The sequence below is a fragment of the Phyllostomus discolor genome, chromosome 12, assembly GCF_004126475.2.
Source record: "Phyllostomus discolor isolate MPI-MPIP mPhyDis1 chromosome 12, mPhyDis1.pri.v3, whole genome shotgun sequence".
Classification (NCBI taxonomy): Eukaryota; Metazoa; Chordata; class Mammalia; order Chiroptera; family Phyllostomidae; genus Phyllostomus; species Phyllostomus discolor.
The window spans coordinates 73884629-73907143 of record NC_040914.2 but is presented as its reverse complement, the minus strand read 5'-3'; the positions used below and the strand labels follow the sequence as shown (position 1 = coordinate 73907143).

Genomic DNA, 22515 nt, shown 5'->3' with positions numbered 1-22515 from the left:
CTACAGAACCAGAGTGACTCCTGCTTCTGACACCAACAGCTGTGTGGCCTTGGGCCAGTCACTTTCCCTCTCTGAACCTCAGAGGCCTTGATTTTCAGATGGGGAGGCTCAGATCAAACAGGCTTCAAGATGTTGCCAGAGAGAGGACGCATCACTGGGACGACAGGGCCAGCCTGTCAGGAGGACCGAGCATCCGTAAGTGGACAGGGGCTCCCACAGTCAGGAAGCGAGAACTGGCCACATGAGAGGGGGGAAGACAAATCCAACTGTAGGTGATCTGAACCCCCTCCCTCAGAGAATGTGGTGCAAACGTGTGTGTGGGTGTGCTCAAGGGGGAAGATGCAAGGGGAGTGTGAGTGCGTGCGATGAGAGGAGGTGGATGCAGGAGTGAAGGTGTGTGCTCCTGTTTGAGAAAAAAGGCGAGTGTGTCTGGAGGGATGTCTACGCACAGGGGGAGGGGGCAGGGGGACCCTATAACCTGCTGTCCCTCCAACTCAGACAGCCTCCGTCAACTCCGTCTCCTCCGCCTGCCCTCCTTGACACCTGCCTGGAAGCCAGTCCTTAAGTCCCGAGGACTCAAAGGCCCTGTTCATCCCTGTCCCCTGGCGAGTGACAGGTAACAGGTAAGCATGATCCAGGTTTTGACTGTGAATGGGAGGGAATCAGCAACCACACCTCATGGAATCTCTTAAAACCAGGCTCCCACCCCCTGACACATTTTGCAAAGGAAAGAAAGCGCAGAGTTTCAGAAAGAGAAAGAGGGAGAGGGAGAGGGGCAGGGAGGACCAGACCGCCAGCCGAGCTTCCTGCTCACACACAGAGCCTCAGGACGTGGGAGGGGAGCCCACGGGGGGACGGTCAGCACTCCACCACCCCAGCCCAGGGCGGGCTTGGGGCAGTGAGTCAAGGGGCCATTTTTCGTGCTGAATTGGGGACGTGCAGGTCCATTAGCAACCCCTCGGCCACCGCACCAGGGGGAAAATGTGGGCTTTTGTTTCCAGAATGCACTGCCCACCACCTCCAACCTCCAACCCCGGCGAGGCCCACGCCTGGACCTCTGCAGGGGCCCTGTGAGCCCTGTCCCCACTAGACGGTCTCTTGGTGTCCCCGGCGCTCAGCCCTCAGCGCAGACAGCCCTGCCCAAGAGCCCACAGCCCTGGGAAACCAGCACAAAGCCGTGATCTGCACTTCCTGGGCCTCCCTTGTCCAGCAGCCCCCTGGACACCACATAATCACACACAAAAAAGGCCCTCTGGAAGGGAACAGGGCATCCAGCTGCTCGAAGGGATCAGGGTCAGAGAGCTGGCACCACAGCCGAGGGCAGGCTGCGCTCTCAGGCCCCTCCAGCCTCCCTGGACACAGACTGGGCGCTGTGCTGGGCATACCAGGACACTTCAGAGTCCCCTGGCCCTGTCCCTCTGTGTCTGGGGCCTGAAAGACCACGCCTGCCTCCCACCTGCCTCCATCCTTCCAGGGCGGGCGTCGGAACCCACACAAGCCTTAATCCCCGTCTGCAAACCGCCTCGTCTGGAAGCCAGGAGACGGGTTTACGGGCCTGAGAAGGCTTATAAAACACTGCTGCAGCGTGTCAGTGCTCTGACCCCCTCCTGGAGCCCCTTTCTGGGAGCTGGTGCCGGAGACCGACGCAGCCTCCTTGTGTGGCTAAACCAGGTGGGGCTAGACGAAACCAGGCCCTTGCCAGCTCCCCGCTGCCCCGTCATCTCCCATAAGTGCCACTTAACCCCAGACAGGGGGACAGCCAAGGCCCTCGCATTAGACCACCCTGTTCTCGTTCATCCCAGCTCTACCATTCACTGTCGGCAACTTGACCCAAAACTCTCAGGTTCATAACCCTTGGCCTCCTGAAAAATGGGGCTGATGCCGCCTGCCCACAGGGTGGCTCAGGCCACCCTCCAAGGTCAGAGGGGGAATGGACAAGGGGCACTGGCATCTTACTCACGGTCACCTAGTTAGCTGGTAACAGAGTGGAGCCAGTGACCGGATCCACAGGCGTCCTGGAGCTGGTGGGTAATCAGTGGGCAGCTGTGGGAAGGTCGGGAGGTCAGGCGGGACCCGTAGGGCAGAGGGAAGCTGAGCCTGACACATGGCTCATCTCCCACCTGCTCTATGTTTTGTATCATGAAGCACATACTGTTTTTAAAGGTAAAATAAAATATAATCTGAAAACACCTCTAACACATTGAAATGGTTCCTGGTGTATAACCCACTGACAGGCAACAACCAAGCAGCACATTAGAGGTAAAATCAGGACACCTTTAACGTGGCATTAGTGGCATATAAATTCTCCAGGGGAGGCCTTTTTCGCAGTCACTACTTACTTAAATCCTACCCATTTGCAGCAGCCCCATCAGGGGTTCCTCCTCCAGGCAGCCTTCCCTGAGTCCCAGGCCCCTCCAGGCCACCAACACTGGCTGCCAGCTAGCCCAGGCTGGGCCCTCGGCCCTCGCCCCCACTGCACCACACATGCCACCGTCTGTTCTCCCCCGGGCCAGCCTTTGTCTCCCACATGGCCAGGTCCTGGCATTGCATCTGGGAGGAGTGTGGGTGCTGGAGCCACACAGCCTGACCTGAATCCCAGCTCCAGTATGTCCCAGCTGTGTGACTTTGGGCCAGGGCCTTTCCCTCTCTGTTCCTTAACTTTCATACCTGTAAAATAGGAAAACTCACCTTAAAGGACAGGTTACATGAGGTGACATGGGCAAAGCTCTCAGAAGAGTGACTGGCACCAAAGGGATGCTTTCGATGCTGTCGGCTACTGCCATCTTCGTCATCGTCATCATCTTAGAGCTCACCCTGTCTTCATCAGGACCAGGTGGCAGCTAGAACCTAAACACCCTCCCTCGTCACCAGCCCTGACCCATAAACAACACTAACTGGTGGGCAGGACACGTGGCTGTGGTGGGCTCTGCTCTTTGAGGGGGTCTCCCTGAGACCCTGGATGACTCCTCTCCCATTTCACTCTAGTCCCACAGCCCACTGGGAGGGAACGGCAGACCCGAGAGGCGGCTGCCCCCACCCAGGGTCCTGGCTCTGCTGAGCTAAATGCCAGCTGGGACCCTTGTGCCATCATGTATTCAAGGTTGCTGGCACCTCGGGAAGGAAGTCCAATAGAGTCACTGATTTCATACAGGATTCCAAACCAAACAGGCTGGGCAGCAAGAAACCAAAGCGAGGGGCTGGGGCAGCCCATGCTGAGGCAGGAAGCCTGGGAGGCACTGGTCTCTCAGACCCCAGCCAGCCCCTGACCCCAAGACCCCCTCCCCGACTCCATGCCCCTCCTGCCAACAGGTGCAAAACGATGAGATGGTTAGAGCCTGACAGCTGTGCAGGAACCAAGGGACTCAGCTTTGTCACCTGCTCCCATTTTACAGAGGAGACATGGGAGCCAGCAAGGTAGAGAGTCTGTCTTGCCCAAGGCCACTCACTGTGAGTGCAGGGGCCAGAACCCACGGCTTCTGGTTCCCAGGGCCGTGGCTGGAGCAAGTCGGAGCCTCGAGAGCAAATCTTAACACAGTTCCCCTCACCCCCCGGGAGGAGCCCACCAACTCCTGCCTTCAGGCGCAAACCTAATGCCTGGAGATCGGCAACAGGAGGTGTGACTCCGGTCCATGCAGTGACAGAATGGGGCCACGAGGGGCCGAGAATGGGACCTTCTCAGACCCACACCGTGGTTTCTGCACGGGAAAGCAGAACTCAGAGGGTCGCCGGGGAGCCGCCCCGCAACCCAGCAATTCCACTTAGGGTGGCTACCCAAGGGAAATAAAAGCACGCGTGTACACAGACACCCACACACACGTGTCCACAGCAACACTACTCACGACGGCCAAGAGGCGGAAACAGCGGAGGAGTGGACAGACGACATGCAGTCTGTCCACACAGTGCTCTTATTCAGCCATGTGAAGGAGTAAAACACGGAGACACGCCACAACATGGGTGAACAGCAAGAACGCTGAGTGAAAGCAGCCAGATGCAAAAGACTCATCCTGTACGACTGCATTCACACAAGGCACCCAGGTCAGGCACATCCGCGGGCACAAAAGGAGAGTCTTGGTTGCCAGGGGCGGGGGATGCGGGGTGGCTGCTCATGGGCACAGGGCTGCTTTCCGGGTGATGGAATGTTCCCGAATTAGAGAGGGGAGATGGCTGCACAACTCTGAGTGCACTAAAAACCACCAAATTCTATACTTTAAAAGGACGGGTTTTTTATGGTATGTGCATGTTATTTCAATTTAAAAACAAAAACAATATCTTCTCAGCATCAGCCCACAGTCCTCCTGCCACTGAGGCCCCACCTGACTGACCCCTACTGTTCCAAGGCCCCCCTTAACCCCCGCCCAGACCCTCCTCACTGCTCATGTGGCAGCCCCCCCACCCCTGACTCCCAGCCACTCATGACCACTGTCACAGTCCCCCCTGCACCCGGTCTGGCTCACTCACTGCTGGGTCCTGATGCTCAGCACAGCACCTGGGACACAGCAGGCGCCTAACGAAGACAGAGGGAACACATAAACAGAGTCCCTTTAGTGACAGCCACGCCTTCAAGATGGAAAGTCCCAAACTCCTGGGCTGTGTTTACCCCTACTTATTTATCGACGACAATCCCAGCAACTCCCACCCCAGTGCTGGGTTCTTCTGGGAGCTTTAAAACAACAGTGTCTCTAGGGCCACCCCTCACATGTTCTGATTTAACAGGTCGTGGTAGGATCCAGTCATTGGTAATTTTTTTTTCCCATCATCATAGCCTAGTCATTGGTATTTTGAAATTCAGATTGATTCAAATTGAATCACATGCACACCCAGGGATTCCAAACGCTGCCAACCCCTCCTGCCCCATCCTTCTTCCCACTGCGAGCAGAACTATTAAAGGTTTTTCAACAATTACACTCCCCACATCTGGGCCTTTGCACATGCTCTTCTGCCAGAAGCACATGACTCCCATGCAGACCTGATTGAGCCCTGTTCAGTCTTCAGGACTCAGCTTAGACATCACCTCCTCCAGGAAGCCTTCCCTGAACATACCCACTTCTCAACCTCCTGTGGGCTCCCAGCAGACCCCAGCAGAGAACACGCTGCATGGCTACAGCCAGGTGCCTTCACCCCGATCCCCTGCCAGCACCCGAGGGCAGAGGCTGCCTGATGCCACACCATGTCCTTGGAGTGCCAGGTGTTCATGGAGCGCCTGGTGGGCGGTAGGCATGCACACAAACGTTTGCTGAGCTAATGGCAGAATGCGTGCTTACGTTTCTTCAGGGCAGCCCAGGGCTACCAGAATTCCTTCTGAAACTTATACATATAATTAGCTGGTGTTACTGAAAAAATAAACCAGCCAAAACAGCGTTAGGTTGTGGGCCTGTTGGTCCTCCTGGTATAGCGCTGTCTGAAAAACGATCCACGAGGTTTTTCTGACCCAACGTGTTATCACCCTCCACAGAACAGAGTATTAGGGTGGTTCAGGGCCCCAATATCACACAGGACATTTAAAACCTAGACTCATGGAACTGGAAGATAGTGGACAAAGGGCACAAACTTCCTGCATATGAGATGAACAAATGTGGGGCCCAGGCTGGTGTGGCTCAGTGGACTGAGCACGAGCCTGCAAACCAAAGGGTCACTGGTTTGATTCCCAGTCAGGACACACACCTGGGTTGCGGGCCAGGTCCCCAGTAGGGGGCGCGCAAGAGGCAACCACACATTGGTGTTTTTCTCCCTCTTTCTCCCACCCTTCCCCTCTGTCTAAAAATAAATTAATTAAATCTTAAAAAAAAAAGATTAACAAGTGTGGGGATCTAAATTACAGCGTGGTGATTATAGCTAATACCACTGGATCCTGTCCCTGAATCTACTGCCAAGACAGTAGATCTTACATGTTCTCACCACAAACAGAAAGGTTAGCTATGTGAGCTAACACTATGGTGCTAATCATTTTGCAACATAGAAATGTATCAAATCAACATGTTACACACTTTAAACTTAAAATGTTATGTGTCAGTTATATTTCAATAAAGCTGGGGAAAATAAAAGCTAAATAAAGCAAGCAGAGACCACAAGAAGTCACTCTCCTGCTCCTAACTCCACAGAAGAGACTGCCAACAAGTCACCAGATATTCTCCCAGCAAGTCCAGGCACGGCCCTGGCGCCCTTCTCAACAGTGCCACCGAGCAGCGGGGCTTCCCGTGGGTGACGCAAACCACCTATGACCCCCAGAGACCAGACCTTTCATTCTGGCAGATGGGGAAACTGAGCGGAGGCCTCCCAGGAAGTAGAAGTTCCTTCCACAACTGTCCCCGCAAGCTCCCGCCGGGCCTACGTGGAGATCGAAGCCGAGTTCTGCTGGAGGGCAAAAGTACCCTCTCTCCCCACCATCCCCATCGACACATGGACCTAGGACAGAAGAGAAACCTAAATTCCAGACATAGGTGCTTTCCCCGCTGAGAAAATGTGCAAACAAGGCAGAGGTGCCCAGAACCTACAAAACCCTCGAAAAACACTCAGGGATGAGGTCCAGGGCGATCTAACCAGAGAAGAGGCCAGAAAGCTTTGCAGACTCCGGCCCTGGCCAAAGACAGCCACCCCGCCTCCAGCCCTGCCCCTTCCCTTCCCTGCTTCCAAGGAAGGCTGAGTTTTGAAGACCTTTGGTCTCCACTTCCTCTTTCCCCGTTGTCTCCAATCGCCTCCAGGTTTCAGACAAGGTGAGTCTGGAAAGTTTACACCTACGAGCAGATGGCTCCCCACCCGTCAAGCAAAGCACAGAACTTCCCCTGGAGGCGGTGGCTGGAGTTTGAGAAGGGCCTAAAGCCCGGTTACTTCCCAGTTGCTTCCAGGGAGAGCGGGCCAGTGTCAGCCTGGCAGAGCAGCCCAGAAAGCTCCCCCATCTGATCAGTCACCTTGCCTAGGTGCCCCACAAGCCCGTTGCCGGGTAGGAGGGGCTGCCAGGCCCTCCCCGAAGAGCAGGGAGCCGTGTGGGCGCAGATAGCCAGGAAACACGGGAAACAGATGTGCGTGCCGGGCCTGACAGGCGAGTGATGACAGACGCTCTCTGCAGGCCTCAGATGTCAGCGCTGAGAAAAGAAAGGCACCGCGGCAGCAACACCTGTTCTGGGCTCGGAGGCCACACTGGGGGGCTCGGCGAGGCGCCCCCACGGTGAGGGGCCGGGGTGCGGTTAGGTAAACAGCTGCACGCTCCATTACCCAGAACGCTCTCCAGACGGAGCTGGAAGAGAGAAGGGCCGCCTGCCCGCCAACTGGCTTGCGAGGAAAGCAAATCAATCATGCGGCCGACCCATCTTGGACGGAGCAGGCCGCTCCCAGCAGCAGCAGCAGGAGGTCCCGGCTGAGATCTGAACACCTGAGCAACCAACGCAGAGGACAGCAAAGACAAAGGGCACGACTTGTCTGCAAGTTGGACCAACGGGACAGAGAGCCAGCCAGTGGGAGCTTCTAGTCCATGCAGATAACTCCTGCCTCTCAGCTGCTCTGGGGTGGGGGGAGGCACGTCAGAGAAAATGACCCATCCCCTCTCCAGGACTGCCACCTTCACAACTGGAGCCCCAGAGAGGACAGAAAGGCAGAACACAGGAGTGGCTGGGCCGCAGACTACAGAACTGGACTCCCGGGTCCAACACTGGCCCCATTGTTACTAGCTGAGTGTGGCCTTGGGCAAATTTATTGACCTCTCAGGACTTGCTTTTTCCTCTACGAAGTGGGCACAGTGGCACCTCCCTGCACAAGGCTGTGGTGAGGATTCAGTAAGTGTGGGTACAGGTGAGACATGTGGCCTGCAACATGGAAAACATCCTACACAGGCACTGTGATCATTATTATGTCCCCGGTGGCATCTCCGGCAGCCTGTCCAGCTGTGCCCCAACTTTGAAGACAGGGACAACCATTGCCCACCCTCAGTAGAAAGGTGGGGGTCAGGGTCAGTGACATCAGGGACTGAGGATGACAGTAAGAGACCCAACAAAGCATCTAGGACCTCAGGGAGGGAGAAAGGAAGGGATGTCATGAACCTTCCAGAAGATTATCAGCTCCACTACAAGTGAGGCTCAGAGAGGGCACGAGTCTTACCCAAGGGCACACAGCAGCTCCCAGCAGAGTGAAGATTAAAGCCATGTCTGTCTGAAGGCCAACCTAGGGTCTTTCTGTGGCTTGCAGAGTTCTGTGTGTGCTGGGGACCCTCCTTGGGGAAGGGGTTCCAGGACCCTGAGGGGGTGCACTGCAGCCTCCCCAAAACCCTGCCTTGACACAGCTACTCAAGCAGTCAGCTCAGAACTCAGTGAATGACCACAAGGCAGGGTGCTCTCCACGGGGCACAGAGTCCAGCTGGACAGAAAAACCACAAACACATCCAGAGGACACTGGTGACACTCTCTCTTTCTTCCTTCCTTTTCTTCCTTCCCTGTCCTTCCTTTCTTCCTCCCTTCCTTCTCTCTTTCAGCGTTTTCTTTCATACTACTTCAAGTTGAGACACTGATGATGAAGTGCTTAACAGGAAATCGCTGGGGCATCACGGGAGGTGGTATAGATGAGGTTCTGGAACATGCCGTCCCCACTGAGTGGTTTCCCTGCGGCCGCCCTCCAAAGCCCCAGCCACTCCCACTCAAATTCTCAAACCACAGGCCAAAGAGAAATGCAGAATGTGTACGCGAGAACCGAGGACTCGGGAGCTGGCAGAGGAAACGAGCGTGGAGGCCCCTGCACCCTCCCAGGCGGCTCGGCTGCTCCTTTGCCCTGACGGTTCCTACCCACAGTCCCTTCGGGCCGCTCCCAGCTCCCGCAAATGTGCGCTCTCGTCCCCTGCGCCCAGCCTGGCACGGGGCTCATCCTCCTCCTGCTTTGCTTCCCGCTCTGCGGGAAGTCGTATTCCTTGTAGACTCTTTGTCCCCCTGGCACTGAAGGCTCTGATCTTGCCACCAAGTTCTCAGTGTCTGGAACAGCACCTGGCTCAGCCTAGGCACTCCGTCAACACTTGCTGAATGAATGGGAAGGAGGAGTGGGGAGGGAGGAAAGGCAGAGGCTGCATTTCCGGCATCTACTGACAGTCCGTCAGAAGCCCTCCCAGGTGGGGTCTCTGCTTCTCCTTCCCTCTGTCCAGTAGAGCCTGAGGCTACCCTGCTGCCCCCACCACACACGGGCCCGATGGCCTCACCACCCACCTGGACGGCTGCCACTGCCGGGCCCTGGTGGGTCTCTTCCTGGCCTGTGCCCAGCCTTCTTGGAAGAACTTTTTATTGCTCCCCCTAAGCCCCACTTCCTTTCCCTGACTGCAAGGCTGCTAGTTACTCCAACCCCACTCCCCTTTAATCGGCTCCCACCATACCCACAGGTACACCTGAACACCCAGGGCTGCGTGGCTCCTCCTTCCCTCTGTACCTCTTCTCCTGCTTTATCCCACTCCATCCAGTGAATAGGACTTAGGGGTCAGAAGACCTGGGTTCAAGCCCCCTCAGCCATCTATTGGCTGTGTGATAGTTACCAAGGTCACCTGACTCCTCGGGGTCTTGACTTACTCATCTGTAGACTGGGAATCATAGGGCCTCACAGGGCCATGGTGAAGAGCAAAAACAAACAAACAAACAAAAAACTTGCTCTAGAAATGGTACAAAAGTGAGCCTGACCTTCAGCCTTCCCAAACTCACGCTGACGGCTTCTGGACAGACAGCAGCTCGCGTGCTCGTCCGCACCAGGCCTCCCACCTCCCCAGCAGGTCTGAGAACTGTGGCTGCCTTTGCTCCCCGTGCTCCTGCCAGTCGGGGCGCCCAGTTGGCATCCCATCAACCCCAATGAGCGAGCAGACCAACACAGACAACTCAGCGCCGTTTGGACATCCTGCGGAAGACACGCTGCCTGAGAGACCCCATAGACGGCACTTCGATTGCCCCGCAACACACCGTCGTGGGGCCTAAAGTCCGCACCAGCCTGCTAACCCGAGGCCCTATGTCAGAGCGCCCCGCATCCTTGAAAAAACTGCCCACACACTGGGCGGACGTGAGGGTCCCACTACGATCCAAGCACTTGACGTTCTCAGAGTGTCTGAATTCCCCAATTCGCTGAATTTTTGCTGTGGCCCTACAAGGCGGGTGATACAGATTTCCACTCCTCCACCAAGAAAACGGGCTCAGCAAGGGTAGTAAACAGACTGGCAGACGCTTGGTTTCCAGGAGAAAGGACATGATTGGAACCCCAGTCTGCCCTCCCAAGCCCGGCTTTTCTCCCAGTGACAGCCCTCTGGAAACAGCGATTGTTCCGATTTCCAGCAGCAAGTGCTGCACAGACCTGCCACCCGCCACCCGCCACAAACGAGAGGTGGCATGCTCCTCCACTTAAAATGAGAGGCCATCGCACCAAGGCCCCCAAAGGCAGCTCTAAAGTCCAAAACAACCTCAGTGGAGAAGGAACCCTGGACAGAGCATGAGACAGGGGACCATCCATATGAGAGGAGGTGGGCAACTTCGGGCAGGACCCACTTGACAGGTGCCACCACCGCCCACAAGCACATAGGAGGTGGGACCAGAACCTTTCAAACAGATGGAACGACCATTCCTCACAGGCCAGAGACCGCCTTCCCCATTCCCACGTCCCGCCAGCCCCTCGCCAGCAGCTCCCGCTACAGGAGTCTGATTGAAACAAGCCAGTCTGTCTGTGGCGGGAATCAGGACACAAGGATTCATGCTTTGGTAGCTGGGATGGTGATCACAGCTCACAGATGCCCACTTCGGACCCACCTGGGGCAGTTTCTGCTTTGGCCTTTGCAAAGCCGGATCCGAAATGAACTGAGCCCTGTCTGGCTCCTCCTGGGCAGGCAGCATGAAGGCAGGCGCCTTACAAACAGGGCCAGCGCCAGGCCTCCTGCCGCCTCCTGCCTCCTCCTGCACAGCTGACTTGCAGAGAAGAAAGACTCCCTGCCCACAGGGGTCCCAAATCCCCGCACCTGGAAATCTTTCTATCTGCTGGTGAGCAACCAGAATCACAAAGGAAAAGTGTGAACTCGGGTGGAAAACTCTGGAAAAGCCAAGCCACCAGGGAGCTAGAGTGAAGAGGAACTTCCACCTCTGAAGTGTTTGAAACCCAGTAAGTGCAGAGACCTCACAGTGACCTGCGTGGCTGGACTAATTACCAATGTTATCAGGCGGATGACAGACATGCCCTGAACTTCCTCTGTTTGATAGATTCTGCTGCAAACACGCTCAAGTTCAGGCCCATGCCTGCTGTTTCCAGCAGTGCCCTATTTTTCCACAAGACCACTCCTGGCCTGCAACTCCTCTGACCCGCTGCACACATCTGAGCCCAGCCACGCCAGTGCACCCACAAAGTACCGGCCTGGTGACTCAGGGAGGGCACCTCCTGCTGGAACACACCACAAAGAATCAGTGCAAACTCCTCCTGGCAGAGGAACAGAAAACCTCTCTTCTTCCCCTGCACAAGTTTCAGAGGATGAGATGAGAACCGCTGCTTACCTTTATCGCCGATGCCACTGGGGAGCTCCAGCCCATGGGTCCCTGGCGGGTCAGCCCTTGGCCAGCACACACCAGGGTCCCGCAATCCACGCAGGCACCGATGATCAGCTGCCGCCCGTCGTCCACCAAAAGGCTGTGGCTCGCTCGCAGGGTGTAGAGAAACAAGGGCAGCCGGGCCACCCGCACAGCCTTCAGCCCCAGACACCGCTTCCTCTCCTGCTGGCAGAAGAAGCACACAAACGTATCCACTTGGTACTGCCGAGACCAGGCGCTGACAGCATGGTGGGTGTTGCGTGCCTCATGCTGCAGCCACTGGCCTAACAGGTCGTGGTAGCAGAGCACGCAGGTGGCCACCAGGCCGGTGGAGTCAGCAGGCCTGGCACGAGGGGCAGGTGGGTAAACTGTGAGGAAGGGGAAGAAGGGTTCCTTCTCGCCCAAGCGACTGGAGGGGTTCACGTTGAGTTGGAACTCCTTCCCGGGGCCCAGCTCAGCCCCGCAGATGTAGCAGATGGACACGGCACTGCCCTGAGCCAATGTGGGCGGCTCGGAGAGAGCAGGGTCTGAGGCAGGGAAGGCCTGGTGGTACCTCCCCAGGAAGCCCTGCACGGAAGTGATGAGCTCCTCATTCTGGCAGGCCCGGTACAGGGCCCAGATGTCCTCCAGGACGCTGAAGCACTTGGGGCAGCTACGGACCTCACAGCGTTTGTTGGGGCCTCGCGCATTGGGAGGGCAGGGCAGGAGGCTGAGGAAGGGGAAATGCATGGTGCTCCTGGCATTGCCGTTGAGGATCCTGGAGGCTACTGCCCGGGCGTCTGGGGTGCAGTCCTCCCCGCAGAGGTAGCAGGCCTCTGGCAGGGTCCCAGGGGGTGGGCCCTCTTCCCTGGGGAGCCTCCTGCCCTTAGAGGCCATGCCGGGGGCGTGGCTGTTCAGAGGCACCACGTACAGTCGCTGCAGGACAGGCACGCTGGCCAGCTCGAAGCTCTGCCACTGCTGCATGAGAGAGGAGAAGCAGCAGGGGCACACCAGTGTGCTGCCGCCCTCGCTGATGGGCTGAGCCCCCGGGGGTGGACTATGCAGCCACAAGAAGGGGAAGAAGGGGGCCTGGGCCAGCTTCTCCTGCTTCTGCACGTGGATCTGGTGCTGCGAGGCCTGTGACAGCCCCGATCCGCAAATGTAGCAGCAAAGGCCCTCTGGTGGCGCAGCCTGGGTTTCCAGAGGAAGCCGGGGGAAGCGGCCACAGTTTTCCTTCTCTTTGGGGCCACAGGGACGCGGGAGAAGCTGCTCCTTTCGGTCCTCCTCCTCACTGGTGATGTTGATGTCACTGTCCTCAGATAGGCAGTAGCCTCCACGCAACTCCCCCAGCGGTCTGCTCTCCGGAGTCTTGGCGGTCCTGACTGAAGGGGCTCCTTTCATGCCATCTGCAGGGGCCCCTTGGGCTGGAGGACCTTGCCAAGGGTCCTGAATGCCTCTCAGGACACTGGCCCGGGCCTCAGGGACCCAGTGCCTCCCAATGCCCTTCCGCCTGCGCCTAATGCCCGTCTTGGGCTCCCCGTCCACGTGCAGCTTCGAAGGGTCCCCCTCCTCCTCCTCCACGTCACCCTGCGCAGTGGTCTCGGTGCTCTGTCCCGGAGGGGGTCCCGGCGCCGGTCTCCACTCCTGGCAGCGGCCCCCGCGAGGCCCGGGCCCCGGAGTGGCCCGCGCCGCTGGTGCCCCGTCCTGGCGGGGACTGACCGCGTCACGCGTGACAGGGTCCGGCTCTGAGAGGGGGTCGGTGTCCGACAGCTCCGACAGCTCCGAGTCTCGAGGCTCTTCCGCAGCAGCTCGGGAACCCGGGCCGCCACTGTCGTCGTCGTGGTCGTCGTCGCCGGCCGCGCCGCCCAGCGCGTAGGCGACGTTCCACTCGCGGGGGGCCCCAGCGCCCCCGCGGCGCCCGCCAGCGCCCGCGTCGCACTGGTGGGGCCGCTTAAGCCAGTACATGCGCTTGTCCACGGGCGTGCGGGCGCGCTCGAAGGCGGCCCACTGCTCGCCCAGGAAACAGCGGCACACGGCGCACACCAGCACGCAGCCGTCGGCCGGGGACAGCTCGCGCGCGCCGGGCGCCGGCTCTTGCTGCTGCAGGAACGGGAAGAAGGGCTGCGCCGGGGTCCCCGCGCCCGCCGCCGCCGCCGGCTGCTTCACCTGCAGCTTCAGCTCCTTGCCGCGCCCGATCCCGCCGCCACAGATGAAGCAGGAGAGCGGCGCGCCGCCGCTGCCGCCCGCCGCCCGCTCGCCCACGGCGGCCATGAGCCGCTGTTTGCGGGAGACCGGCCGCCCGCTCATGGCCGCCCCGCGCCGCCCTCAGCGCCCGCCCGCGCCGCCACCGCCGCGCCCAACTTGGAGCATGTGTGCGCGCCGCAAAGTTTGGCGGCGGGCGGCCGGCGCGGGCGCGGGAGCTCGGCCGCTTGCAGGGGCGCTCCCCCGCCCCCGGCCCGCCCAGCCCCCGGCGGCGCCGCGCCCAGCGCGCCCGGAACGCAGCGGCGGCGGCGGCGGGCCCCGGGCGGCTGGAACGGCAGCCGCATGTGCGAGCTCGGCGCCTGCCAAAGCGTGGGTCATTTAATTGGGGAGGAGGGAGGCGGGGCGGCGGGCGGCGCGGAGGGAGGAGGAGGGAGCAGGAGGGAGGAGGAGGGCAGCGGGCGGGCGGGAGCCGGCGGGCGGGGAATCCCTCCCTCGCGCGCCCTCCCCTCCTCCTCCCCCCTCTCTCCCCCCTTTCCCTGCTGTCCCCCCTCCCCCTGCTGTCCCCCCTCCCCCGCGTCCCAAACTGCGCACAATAGCGCGCCGGCTCCTCTATCTATTTTGTGTCCAGCCGGGAGCCGCGAACGATGATTCATTGCCCCAATTAGGGGCTCTCTCCAGCGCGCCGGGCTCGAGCCGTCTGAAGGGTCTCCTCAGGGGACCGCGGAAACCCATCAGCGGCTACAGCTGGTCTTTAAGTAAAGGTCAAGCAGGACGCAGAAGGAGCCAGGTAAGGATGTGGCGGGCGTCCCCTGAGACCAAGGAGCCAGCGGAGGAGCTCTCGGGAGGGGCAGCCACAGCCCAGGAGCCAATTTCATTCAGGGTGCCACGGCCCCTCCTCACTCTAAAGGGGACTCAGTAAGGACCATTTGCAGCCCTCAGAAGCCCAGAGTTGGGGGCAACTTGCAGGGCCCACTGTTCTAATTTTGGAGACAGAGGGAAGAGGAGCCACCCCTGCCTCCCAGGACACGGTGAATGCACCATCCTGGTGACAGCGTCCTCCGCCTGCCCCCCTCCATACCACTGGCCAGGGGCAGAAAAGGGTGCTGTGTGTTCCAGGGCAAATGACTCAACAACTCTGGGGCTGCTCTTCCTCTTGTTAAGCAGGACCTCTGACAGGAGAGTCACTGTTTTCATATATTTATTGTGTATGTGAATAGATGCATTGTTTTCCTCTAATACGCAGAGGGAAACCTTAGGCACTTGCCAAGGCGCTTTTCTCAGCCCTTTAGATACATCAGCACAATGGCTCTGCCCAGTAACTTTGGGTTAAGTGTGATGAGGACCCCATTTTATGGATGAAGAAGAGGAGGCACTGAGAGTTAAGTTACTTTTCAGGAGTGGCAGGGCTGGGATTCAGACCCTGCGATGCAGCGTCGGGTCCCCACCACCCTTCTGCTGACAGAGACCGTCTGTGGCAGGGAGCATGGCAAGGACCCCTCGGTGCTCCCTGCTGTTCTGACTCATGCTGGGAGGCCCTTGCACATCCAGGGCTTCCTCGGCCTCACGTTTCCCATCTGTGAAATGCCACCCCTTCCAGCCTCCAAATTCTATGAGTCTCTGATTTCCAAGCAGGTGACAGCTGTCCCAACCTGCCAGCTGGAGCCCAGAGTGAGCCTGGGGACAAAGGTGCCATGTGGGCCCCTCTGCCCTCTGGGGCACTGACATGTAAATAAAACTGGGCTGTCTCTGGCGCAGAGGAGGACCGTGCATTATAAATAAATGGAAGAAGAGGAAACGGCCACCTCTTTGGAAACCCTGGTGAATATTCCAGGGGTCACAGTCTGTGGGTGAACAGGAAAATCATCATCATCATTGCCAGAAATGCAAAACTCAGGCTCTGACCCAGGCCCATACAAAAGCTGTGTCAGCCAAGCTGTCCCCAAGGAATGCTGAGGGCAGGGCCAGGGGCTTCCCTGCTTCTGGCATTTGTAGTACCCGGTGAGAGGAGGAATGGTTAGAAAAACTTTGAAGTTAATTGTGTCTTGGCACAAGTATCAAGCCCCACACAGACCAAGAGGTTGCTGGTAAAACAATGCCAGCTTAGGCAATGCAGGGTTACTTGTGGGTTCCTTAAGGCTTGACACATGCCGTTCCTTTCACTTCAAGTGCCTTTCCAGGCTCTCTTTTCCAAACCAACTCCTCTTATCTTTATGGTCTTGGCTGCAGTATCTCCCCAGGGAGATTTCCCTGTCTTCTCCATTTCAAGTAGGTCCCTCCTGTTATTCTCTGACTCAGCTCATTGGCGTAGGAATTTGCTGTTGATTTTCTTTATTTTTCTGTTGACTTTTCCCTGTCTGGCTCCCCAGGAGCCTGGGTGCTCCCTCCCTCAGGCAGGAATCAGGTCTCTCTTGTGCCCTGTGTGTCCTGTCCCATCTCTCTCTAGCTCAGTGAGCCGTGGGCAAGCCTCTTAGCTCCCTAAACCTCACTTTTCTGCCCTGTACAATGGGCTTTTGCTCCTCACCCTTTTTGTATGTGTGGATCAAATTAGGCAGAGAGTACAATGCTCTGGGCGCGGGCCTGACACGTTGTAGGTAACAGTGTGTGTGTGTGTGTGTGTGTGTGTTGACGCTTCCTGTCTCTCTCCAGTGGTTGAGGAGGTTCTGCTACTGCCTGTCTGCAGCCTGAGGGGAAGGGTGCTGCGATGGGGTCACACACACCATCTGAAGGAGGAGGGCCACAGAAGTCAACAGGGTAGAGAGAGGGAGGCAGAGCTTTCTTGGCTAAACTGAAATCATCCAGGAGAAGTTCCTGAGTATGTGCCACATCTGTGAAAATGTGTGTGTGCACGTGTTGGCGTGTATACATGTGTGTATATGTGTGCTGGTACATGTGCATGCATTCAGGTGTGTGCATGTGTGTGGGTGTGCTGGCGTGTGTGTGCACAATCATTTGAGTGTGTGTGTTTGTGTTGGTGTGTGCATATGTGTGTTTGTGTGTATGTATGTACATGTGTTCGTGAATGTGCCTGTGTGTGCATATGAAGTGGGGCCAGGAGTGGGAGGAGAGAGGCTTCCAGCTGGATGTTTTTATTTCCCTGAATGACCCAGTGACTCAGGAGAGTCCCCCGCCTTACATCTCGGGAGTCAGGAGCAGGCAGGCACAGATCAGGGGAGGAAGGCAGGTGATTATGGTTCTTCATTTATGGATGGATGGCATCTGGGTGCGGCCACTGGCACAGACTGACATAACAGTTCTGTCATTTACTTGCTGTGAGGCCTTTACCTGCTACTTAACCTCTCCAAGCCTCACTTTCCCCACGTGTAAAGCAGGGATAACAGAACAGCATACCCCATAGCACTGGGAGAAGGATGAGGAGACAATCCAGGTGAAGCGTGCTCTCTGAACACAGATGTGACAGTAGTTTGGCACATCGGGGATGTGTGCCTCACGGGTGCAAACTCACCAAATCTTTACAAGGAGCTCACGAGGTAGGTTCTGTTATGTCCCCAGGTTACAGGTGAGGAGACAGAGGCACAGAGAAGTAAAGGTCCAAGGTTGTGCGGCCTGGCAGCGGCCCCCTCCCTGGGCAGCATGTACCCACGACTCCCTGGCTGTGTTTGTCATTAACATTAGCTTTGCTCTGAGTCTGGGATGCCAGCTTGTTCTGGCGGAAAGGGCCTACGGAGTCTCTTCCTCCCTCTTGTCACATGTGTCCCCAGTTTCGCAGGTAAGGAAATGAGGCCCTGACAGGTTTGTGTCTAGTCACAGGACAGACCAAGTGTTGCGGAAGATGAGAAATGTTAAGGCTTAGTTTATATTACTGTCACATACCAAAGTAGACTCAAAGTACCAATTTCTGAGGGAAAGTGATGAGCCACCAAACTGTCCCAGAGCCACAGCCTCCAGACCCCAGCAGAGCCATCTCCTCGCTTCCCCGTGAGCCTCACCAACCTCCCAGCAGCTCCCTCAAGACCATGCAATGTGCCGCCCCAGCTCTCCCCACCTCTCTTCCTAGGACGCAAGCCCATTGGACTTGAAAAGCCACGCCAGACGCTCACAGACAGACCCCGTGCTGAGCACTGGGAGGAAACACGCCCCGCCCCCCGGTTCTGTAGGAGACGAGAAACCATCAGTGTGGAGCACCTGGGCACATCTCAGACTTGTGGCTTCCTGCAGGGTTGGCTCAGAAGCTTTAGGAATCTGCCCTCACCCTGCTGGGAAAGTTAGTTTCCGGGATTCGAGGTTTTATCACAGGGGATTTTATCTGTTTGTCTCTGGGACTGCCCCTTCGCACCAGAGCAGAGCCTGGGTGGCTTCTCTTGTCCCGTCCCACGGAGCCTTGAGGCCAGGGACGCGGCTGGGGCCCAGTCCATGCCTGATCCTGGGATGCCATACTGTATCCCAGACCTCACCTTGCCTTCCAAATTCCAGAATGGCCCACTGCCTCCCTCCTCTATCCTCTAGTCTCTCACCCTTCCCCAGTACCAGCAATCCCGAGCAAAGTCTCCCATGTGCCCCGGCTTCTCTGGACCCCAAAGCCCCACTTGCCTTCTCACAGGGGCCTTTGCCCATTTCCTCCTCCCTCTACACTGCGCATGCACCTCTGCCGTCCCTCCCGGGACCCATTTACCTTCCTAGGCTGGCCCATCCTTCCGCTTTTAGATGCTACGTGTGCTGTGTATTGGGCCTCTTGCTCACTGGGGACCAGAAAAACAAAACTTATCATCTGACTGCCCTATTTTTTCTTTCTTTCTTTTTTCTTCCCCCCTAAGAATGAAGCAAGCACTTCTCTACTCTCCTCAGAAGGAGCTTCAAATGTAGCACGCCGCTGGCAAAAGAAGTATGTTCTTCTCAGAGGAAGGAGTGCAATCGTTAACAGTAAAGGGAAACAAAACCCAGGATTTACGGAGGCCTTGGGTTTATGAACCATTTCACACCTATTGGGTCATATGACACAGTAAAGCAGGAATAATCAAACCGCCGTCCCCACGCAGGAGAGGAGGAACTGCGGCGGAAGGGCACCGTTCCTGGGACGAAGGCAAGCTCCCAGCTGCCGCGGCTGGTGAAATGTCCTTCCTTTTGTACACGTAACTGTGCTAACTTGTTCACATAAACATTAAAAAAGATTTGTGTTCAGTGACCCTATCTTAGCATCCCTTCTTTTTTCAAATACAGTAGCCTTGGAGAGTGGAAGCAACGAAGCACTCTCCAGATCTGGGTCCTGAGGTGAGCTAGGCAGAGCCATTTAGGAAGCTGCGAAGTGCTTTCTTAAAACAAACAAACAAACAAACAAAAACCACTGCCTGCATTGCACAATGAAGGATCCAAGCATGGCACACAGATTTGAAGCACAGAATTGGGTGCCCCTAAAGCTTTGCCTGGCTCCCGTTAGCCTGGAAAAAGAATCTGGAAGTAAACAGCCCAGCCTCCCCCTCTGGGAGACACCGTTGCCCCAACCTCCTCCACCTCAAAATCCCAGGCTATGGCCGTGAACTTCGGGGCCTCGTAAAACCTCTTTGATAAATGATCACCAGGGTGGACCTGCCACCGGGGATGATGGGACAAACGCTCCACATAAATCTTGAGTGTGCTCAAAGGCTCCCTTGCTGCTGGCTTCTCAACAGACCCCTGATTTGCAGCACAAAATCCACAGCAATCATTTATGTGGTTAACTCCCAGCCTTCCGAGCCAGGGAGCTTTCTGGAGAAGGTAGGGCATGTGTGGGTGGGGGAGGGGGGGAACAAAAGCAGAAGGTAATGACTTGGAACCGCCCTAAGGGTGCCTGGCATGCAGTAGGCGCTCAATACAAACCAGTGTATGTCCTCCAGGGTGTACAGGTAGCAGCTAGTGTTTCCTGCACACCGACTACACGTGAGGCGCTATGTTCAGAGCTGGCGTCATCATCTAGTTTACATCTCAAGACAGCCTGAAAAATAGGCACGCCACCCAATTTTACTGACACTGAGACTGGGAACACTGAATGCGCTTCCCAAGATCACAGAGCTGGGACGCGGTGGAGCTGAATTCAAGCAGAGGCGGTCTGGCCCAGGAGCTGTCCTCTAACGCAGGCTGACATGAGCCCAGCGCCTGGCCTGCCAGGCCAGCCTCCCCTGATCCTTTGCAATAAAGGCCTCCTTGTCCCTGGCTGGGTCCTGCTAGGCAGGCTGTCAGTCAGGGCTTGCTGGATGACTTTGAGTCTGGCCTAGGGCATCACCAGCAGCCCTGCCCCAGCCCAGGCTTCCCTAACCCTCAGCAGCCAAGCTTTCAGGCCCTGGAATATACTCAGTGGGCTGTAGTAGGTCCTCGGGGCTGGCTAACAGGGGCTGGGGAGTCAGCGGCAACAGATTCTTTCCAGCTGTTACTCTGAGTCACTACAGGATATTCCAAAGCCTGACCGCCAGCCTGCCTGCCTGCCTGCCTGCCCTGGTCTTTCACTTCTGCCATTAGCTGGGGCTGAACTCAGTGATGGGGGTGCCAGCCAGGCCTGAACACGTGTCCGACGCTGACCCGGGCTCTTGTTTCATAATGACCTTTGGTTGCAGTGTGACCTCCATACAGAAAACTGTGCATCGTCATATGGGTACAGCTTGCGAAATCGTCACAAATTAGGCACATCTGTGTAACCCACACCCAGAAATAAGGCCTGTCTCGTCTCCCAGCTGCGCCCTCAGCTCCCCCTTGCAGGCGCCACCCTCCACCAAGGCTGACGACGTATAGCCAGAAATCCAGGCATCCTGGCTTCTAACACCGGGTTGTGTTTTGGGATTTTTTTTTTTAACTGCTTTATTGAGATATAATTCATGTGGCACGTGATCCACTGGTTCAGTGGTGTACAATTCCATGGCTTCTAGGACATTCAGAGTTCTGCAGCCGTCACCACGGGCAGTTTGAGAACACTGTCATCGCCTCAGAAAGAAACCCCATTCCTTTGAGCTGTCACTCCTCAGTCCCTCAGGCCCTGGCAACCGCTGCTCCCCTGTCCGTCTCCGTGGATGTGCCCATTCTGGATGTGTCATGTGAGCAGAATCACACACAAGTGGCCTTTGTGCCTGGCTTCCCTCACTCGGCGTGCTGTGTCCAGGTTCCCCCCCGAGTTGTCGTGGGTGCCAGTGCAGACGGCCTCCGCACCTTGTGTAAACAGAATGCAAGTGTTCTTTGAGTCTGGCTTTCGGCTCTGTGTTACGTCTGGGAAATTCTTCCCTGTGCCTGTATATAGGAGTGCATGATGTTTTGTTATTGCTGTATAGTATTCCATGGATGAATATACCACAACTTATTCACCCATTCCATTGTTCATGGGTTTGGGGTAGTTCTCGTTTTAGGCTAAGATGAATACTATTTCTCTGAACACTCTCACCCATCCATGTCTTCCCTTGGAAACACACGAGGAGGCGTTTGTGTTAGGCAGATACCTAGGCGTGGAATTGCTGGCTGTGGGGCAGGCGTACGTCCAAGCTCAGTTCATACTAAGATGTTTCACACCACATTTGGGGTGGCTTGTGGGCTTCCCAGGGTTCCCTGCTTCCTGACCCCTCCTTTCAGTGGCCCACCCACCAGCCAGAGCCCGTGGACCATCTGCCTGCGGGGCAACCAGCCCTGCCTGTCCGTGCAGCCCCAGAAACCCACGTGGGCTGTGAAGGGAAAGGGCTTGGAGGCCGGTGTTTTCCTTGGGTTGTGCGCGCACGCGTGGTTTCTCTGCCCTGGCTCTGAAACTATGTTCCTTTCACGGGCCAGAAATACTTAGGCATGGCTCACTCTAAAAGGGGAAACACATTTTAAAATTCCAATCTGCCCAGCTGTCGAGAGGACGGCGCTCACCAGGAACAGTGACTTACAGTCCCTGGTTCCCACTTTGGGGCCTGACTCCACTCACGCCTGTGTTCAAAGCGCGTTTCTTGTGTGCCTGCCCATCTCGGGGACTGGGTTGGACACCACACGGGGCCTCTGAACATGGCCAGCAGGATGGTACAGGGGGGCGTGTCTTAGTGTGAGGGGATCCCAGACCCTTCATGAGCCAAGCTCTGTTCTAAATCTCCATGCGTTGTCCATTTGATCCTTTCAGTGACCAGATGAGGTAAGGGTACGAGTGTTCTTTCTCCACTTTATAGATGAGGAGACTGAAGTCCAGAGACTTGGCCAAACTACTTGCCCAAGATCACACAGCCTCTGTTGCAGAAGTGGAATTTGAACCCAGAGCCCCCACTTTTAAGTACTGTACCACGTGGCCTCCGGATTTGGTTAGAAATCTCAGCTCCGCCCCTTCTTTTCTGTGTGACCCTTGGCAAGAGGCTGAACTTCTGAGCCGTGTTTCCTTAGTTCATATGAGCGTGGAAAAAACCGTGCGTCCCCACCCCCACTGCCACATGGCGGCCAAACACCAGAACGTGGCAGTGCTGTGAACGAAGCAGGCACCACACAGTGGTCTGTTTTGCCCCCGCCACCCCCCAAATGGCACCCACCCCCCAGAAGTGCATGTCTTCCAAAGCATGTATTCTGGGAGAGAGCTGAGGCTTTGGATCTTCTCCAGGCCACCCCTTTATTTAACAGGTGGAGGGCCCAAGGCCTAGGGCAGCCCTGACCCCTCCAAGATCACACTCAGTCTCGACGAGAACTCTCAGCCCGAAGCTCTTCCACCCCTTTGGAAAGTGGGGTTCGTGGTTTTAAGGCCAAGGCGCCCTCACCCATTCGTTCAAGAACTTACTTCTTCCTGAGTCCACCTCTTCCTCGGGGCCCAGAGCTTAGCTCGCGTGATGGAAGCTCTGATTTTAAGACAGAACCAGAGCCAGTCTGATGCTCTGGTGGTCTGCTTGGGCTCCAGGCTCAC

At 56.9% G+C, this 22515-nt stretch overlaps 1 protein-coding gene and 1 long non-coding RNA gene across 3 annotated transcripts in view; one reads left to right on the top strand and one right to left on the bottom strand.

Moving 5' to 3' along the window:
- Positions 1-13873, bottom strand: part of GSE1 (Gse1 coiled-coil protein) — a 410683-nt gene extending 396810 nt beyond the window's left edge. The window contains exon 1 of one of the 2 annotated variants that reach the window (XM_028501757.2): positions 11478-13873. In XM_028501757.2, coding sequence (XP_028357558.2) covers positions 11478-13796 — 2319 coding nt within the window. In that variant the 5' untranslated portion in view covers positions 13797-13873. The remainder of the gene's footprint in view (positions 1-11477) is intronic. The other variant, XM_028501756.2, reaches the window with a different exon arrangement.
- Positions 13874-14142: 269 nt separating this feature from the next.
- Positions 14143-21102, top strand: LOC118497564. Its single transcript, XR_004900089.1, has 3 exons — positions 14143-14478; positions 18464-18917; positions 20543-21102. It is a non-coding gene; the product is annotated as an uncharacterized LOC118497564 (long non-coding RNA).
- The last annotated feature ends 1413 nt before the right edge of the window (positions 21103-22515 follow it).